This window comes from Panthera uncia, unplaced genomic scaffold (assembly GCF_023721935.1).
Source record: "Panthera uncia isolate 11264 unplaced genomic scaffold, Puncia_PCG_1.0 HiC_scaffold_159, whole genome shotgun sequence".
Taxonomy (NCBI): Eukaryota; Metazoa; Chordata; class Mammalia; order Carnivora; family Felidae; genus Panthera; species Panthera uncia.
The window spans coordinates 21,562-25,000 of NW_026058239.1; the positions used below are offsets into that span (position 1 = coordinate 21,562).

At 47.0% G+C, this 3,439-nt stretch overlaps 1 protein-coding gene across 2 annotated transcripts in view; it reads right to left on the minus strand.

Annotated features, from left to right (window-relative positions):
* Nucleotides 1-1,925: 1,925 nt before the first annotated feature.
* LOC125917213 (protein KIBRA) overlaps nt 1,926-3,439 on the minus strand; it is an 82,361-nt gene continuing 80,847 nt past the window's right edge. For both annotated transcript variants that reach the window (XM_049623462.1, XM_049623463.1), the window contains exon 22: nt 1,926-2,702. In XM_049623462.1, the coding sequence (XP_049479419.1) occupies nt 2,636-2,702 (67 nt within the window). In that variant the 3' untranslated portion in view covers nt 1,926-2,635. The remainder of the gene's footprint in view (nt 2,703-3,439) is intronic.

The following is a 3,439-nucleotide window of genomic DNA, read 5'->3' on the forward strand; positions in this document are numbered from 1 at the left end:
AATGTTCAAATTCCCTTCAAGTGGGGCCACGTGTGACCACAGTGCCATGAAACAGAAACCAGAGCTGAAACACAAAAGACATTTCGGAGCCGGCTGACAGCGTTTGCATCCCTGCTCTGGTCATTTGTTATCTGAGAGACCCAAAGCAGATCTTTCCACATTTCTGAAATCATGTTTCCTGAAGGTTTTGGAGAACACACATGCATAATTCTGAGGGAAATGTCTTAATCTATTCTTCAGTTCTTTGCCAGGCAAACGATGGGATGTATTGGTGGGGTGCCGGTGAACGGTTTAGAGAATTCAGTGCCATGGCTGACAGAAGGCCTCCTGCAAATGCTCCATCAGCTGGACCAGCAACACTGAGACATACTGCTCGGGTAGGAGGATTTGCTCCACATAGTCTTCCCCACATACAAGGAGGGCGCCAGGAGCTCGGCTTTAGGGAAGATGATGCCATGGGTGTGTGCAGGGCTGACTGAGCTTTGAAGGTGTGACTGAGTGAAAAAGTCCCACTGCAGGACCTTCGTGTTTTTCTTAGCACTCTTGACTTGGTTCACCAGACAGACTACAACTACCATGAGGACAGAGGATTCAAACCCCATCGCTTCTTGGCCTTTTGGCTAAGATCAAGCGAGGATTCAAACCCCAGGTCTACCCCGTTTCCCCGTTTCCCCACTTTTTCTATCTGCTTCTCTCTGCAGGGGTGGTCCCAGAAATGTGAACCATGGCTACAGAAAGCTTTGGCAAGAGAAAATCTAGTTTATGACCTTCAAGTGGAAAGTGTAGAAGAAGGGCTCTGATTGGCCCAGCTGGGGTGCCATGCCTATCTTTGCTCTAAGAGTGATAGCCAATGGGATGGGTCACTCTTGACTGTCCAGCTTGGGTCATCTGCTCCACTGCTGCAGCCAGTGCCCTTAACAGAAGACCAGGGCCAACAAGGACAGCATTTCGAAGCTCTGAGCTGTGCAGGGATGAGGGGCCACAGGAGCAGTGGGACACAATTCTTATGTTGGACCTGTTGTGACTGGTCAGGGACAGCATTGATACTCCTTTGAAGACACTGCAAAACCAAACTTCAACACGTGGGGTGGAGTTTCACAGCAGAAGAGAGAATACACAGATGGCCGGTGTGTTTAGAGAGTGCAGTCCTGGGGGTGAGGGGAGGCCCTGGGTTGATGGTGAAACACTGCAGTGGATAGATGGGAAGGAGGGCCTGGACACATGTGGGGAATAATGGTGAATTCTACACCATTATAGGTTCCTCCAATGTAAGAAATATTCAGCTAACAAATATTAGCTGAAATATTAGGGGAAAAGCCTCCACAGCCAAGTGAAGGGGACTTGACTCCCTCTGTCACCCTCTCCCCAGTGGCCTAGAGAAGGTTATGCATATTAGTGTCACCTAAGTGACTTTCTCATGGGATTCAGGGCCACACCATTTTGCCTCTGTCTCTGCCTGAGCTTCATTCACATTTACGGGTAGGTCCCTCAAACTTTGGTGTGCATATGACCATGGATAAAAGAAGGTCTCTGGGCCCATCCCAGTTGAGAAAGGGTGGTGGGTCAGTGGGTCTGGGATGGGGTCCAGGCATCTGTATTTTTAACAAGCTGCCCAAAGTGATTCTGATGTGTTGGTGGTGCAATGTACCTGGAGGAAGGTTGCACAGGATAATGTCAGAAAAAGGAAGAGGGGATCGGCTACTTGTCTGTTAAAGGCTGATGTCCCATTATCTGCAACAGCCCTGGCTGAGCAGCCCTTTTAATCTAATGATAGAATAAGTGGTGGTTCTGGCAAAAGAAAAACCAAGAAAAACCGTCTCCTGCACAGGGGGATGGGCAGGGAGGAAATGGTTAGGAAGGGGCAGGTCAAAAATTAGGGAAACACAGATGCAGTGAGGGGAGGGGGAGAAAAGAGAGAGAGAAAATTCGTTCAGAAAGGCCACTTTATTGATGGAGATAAAACTGAAAGGAGCTTTCCATAGCCCTCCCTCACTCACTTCAGTGGTTTCACTGGGCGTCTGAGACTGGCGGGGGCAGGCGTGTGGCCAGCCAGCTCCTCGCTGCCTGCTCCATGTCAGGCGGCCACATCAAAACACATCACAGCTCATAAAGACTTGCAAATGCACCTCAGAATTCCCCCAATGGTTCCTGGCTTTTTTTTTTTTTAATATTGTACAAAATATGTTAAGTAGGAAAGGTCAGCTGTGCTGTGACACCTACAGGACGTCCTTTTAGGATTACCGTCCCTGAAACATTACTTCTTATTGCAGTGAAACCTCTAGAAGGTAGAGCTGTACAAAAAAAGGAAAAAAAATTCTAAACAATTTTATTTTAAGAAGAGCAGCAACTTAACACTGCTGTAGTTCATTTAAATTTTCTTTCTCAAAAATACATTCCTAAATATACAAACTATACAATCTTGTCATTTTAATGCTGGTTTTTTGTTGTTGTTGCTTTTTTTTTTTTAATAGAACCCAAACTAAAAAAAAAAAAAAAAATCTGTTCGTCTTCACACCGACAAGAGCGCTAGAGGGCTTGTGACCCAGTACCTTCATATAACACCACATAAATAACTTTAGCCACAGTCTATGTTCACAGCGTGGTCAGTGGAACAAAGGAAATACTTTTCTGGCGATTAGACATCGTCTGCAGAGAGGGTCGGGATATTCATCCGAGGCTGGGTAAAAAATGCCATCTTCTCCCTGCAAAAGAGGCCAGCCCTTTAGACATATTATGGTCAGGATCATTCTTTGTTGTAGGGCTGCCTTGTGTGCTGCAGGATGTTTAACAGCATCCCTAGCACCGTGTGTCAGCATCAGCTTCCCCCGCCCCCTTCCAGTTGTGACAACCAAAATGTCCCCAGATGTTACCAAAGGTCCCTGTGGTGCCCACATCATCCCTGGTTGGGAACCTCTCATTGAGGGACATTGGCAGGACCAGCCACCTTCAATTCAAGTCATGGGCCTTTCTGAGTTTAAAAGGGCCCCCGGGTCATTTGTAGTGTTGTTTGTCTTAGATTCCCAGTTGCTTACAAAGTAAGAGATGTCCAAATACAATTATGCAAATGACAGTATATTTAAAATGTTTCTACTCCAGAAAGGCTTTTTTTTTTTTTTTTTAGCAGCGCATACACAACCATGAGTGCCTTACCTGAGAGATATCATGAGTCTAAACGCAAGGCCCTCTGTGAATGGGAGGTCCCGGCCAAGTGGCATTTGGGGCCCTCCCGTGATCTGGCTGGATCCAGGCAAGAAGATGCCTCCCTAAGACCCTGGCAGGCAGCAGTTAGAACCAGGGAGGCCAGGCGAGCATCCGTCACCCCAGGCTTATGTATCATTTCAGCCAATCCTCCATAATGACTGGTGATGGAAATGCTAAGAGGAAAGGCCAGAGCAGGTGGCTCATTCATTAAACAAGAGGAGCTAACAAATTAGCTCGA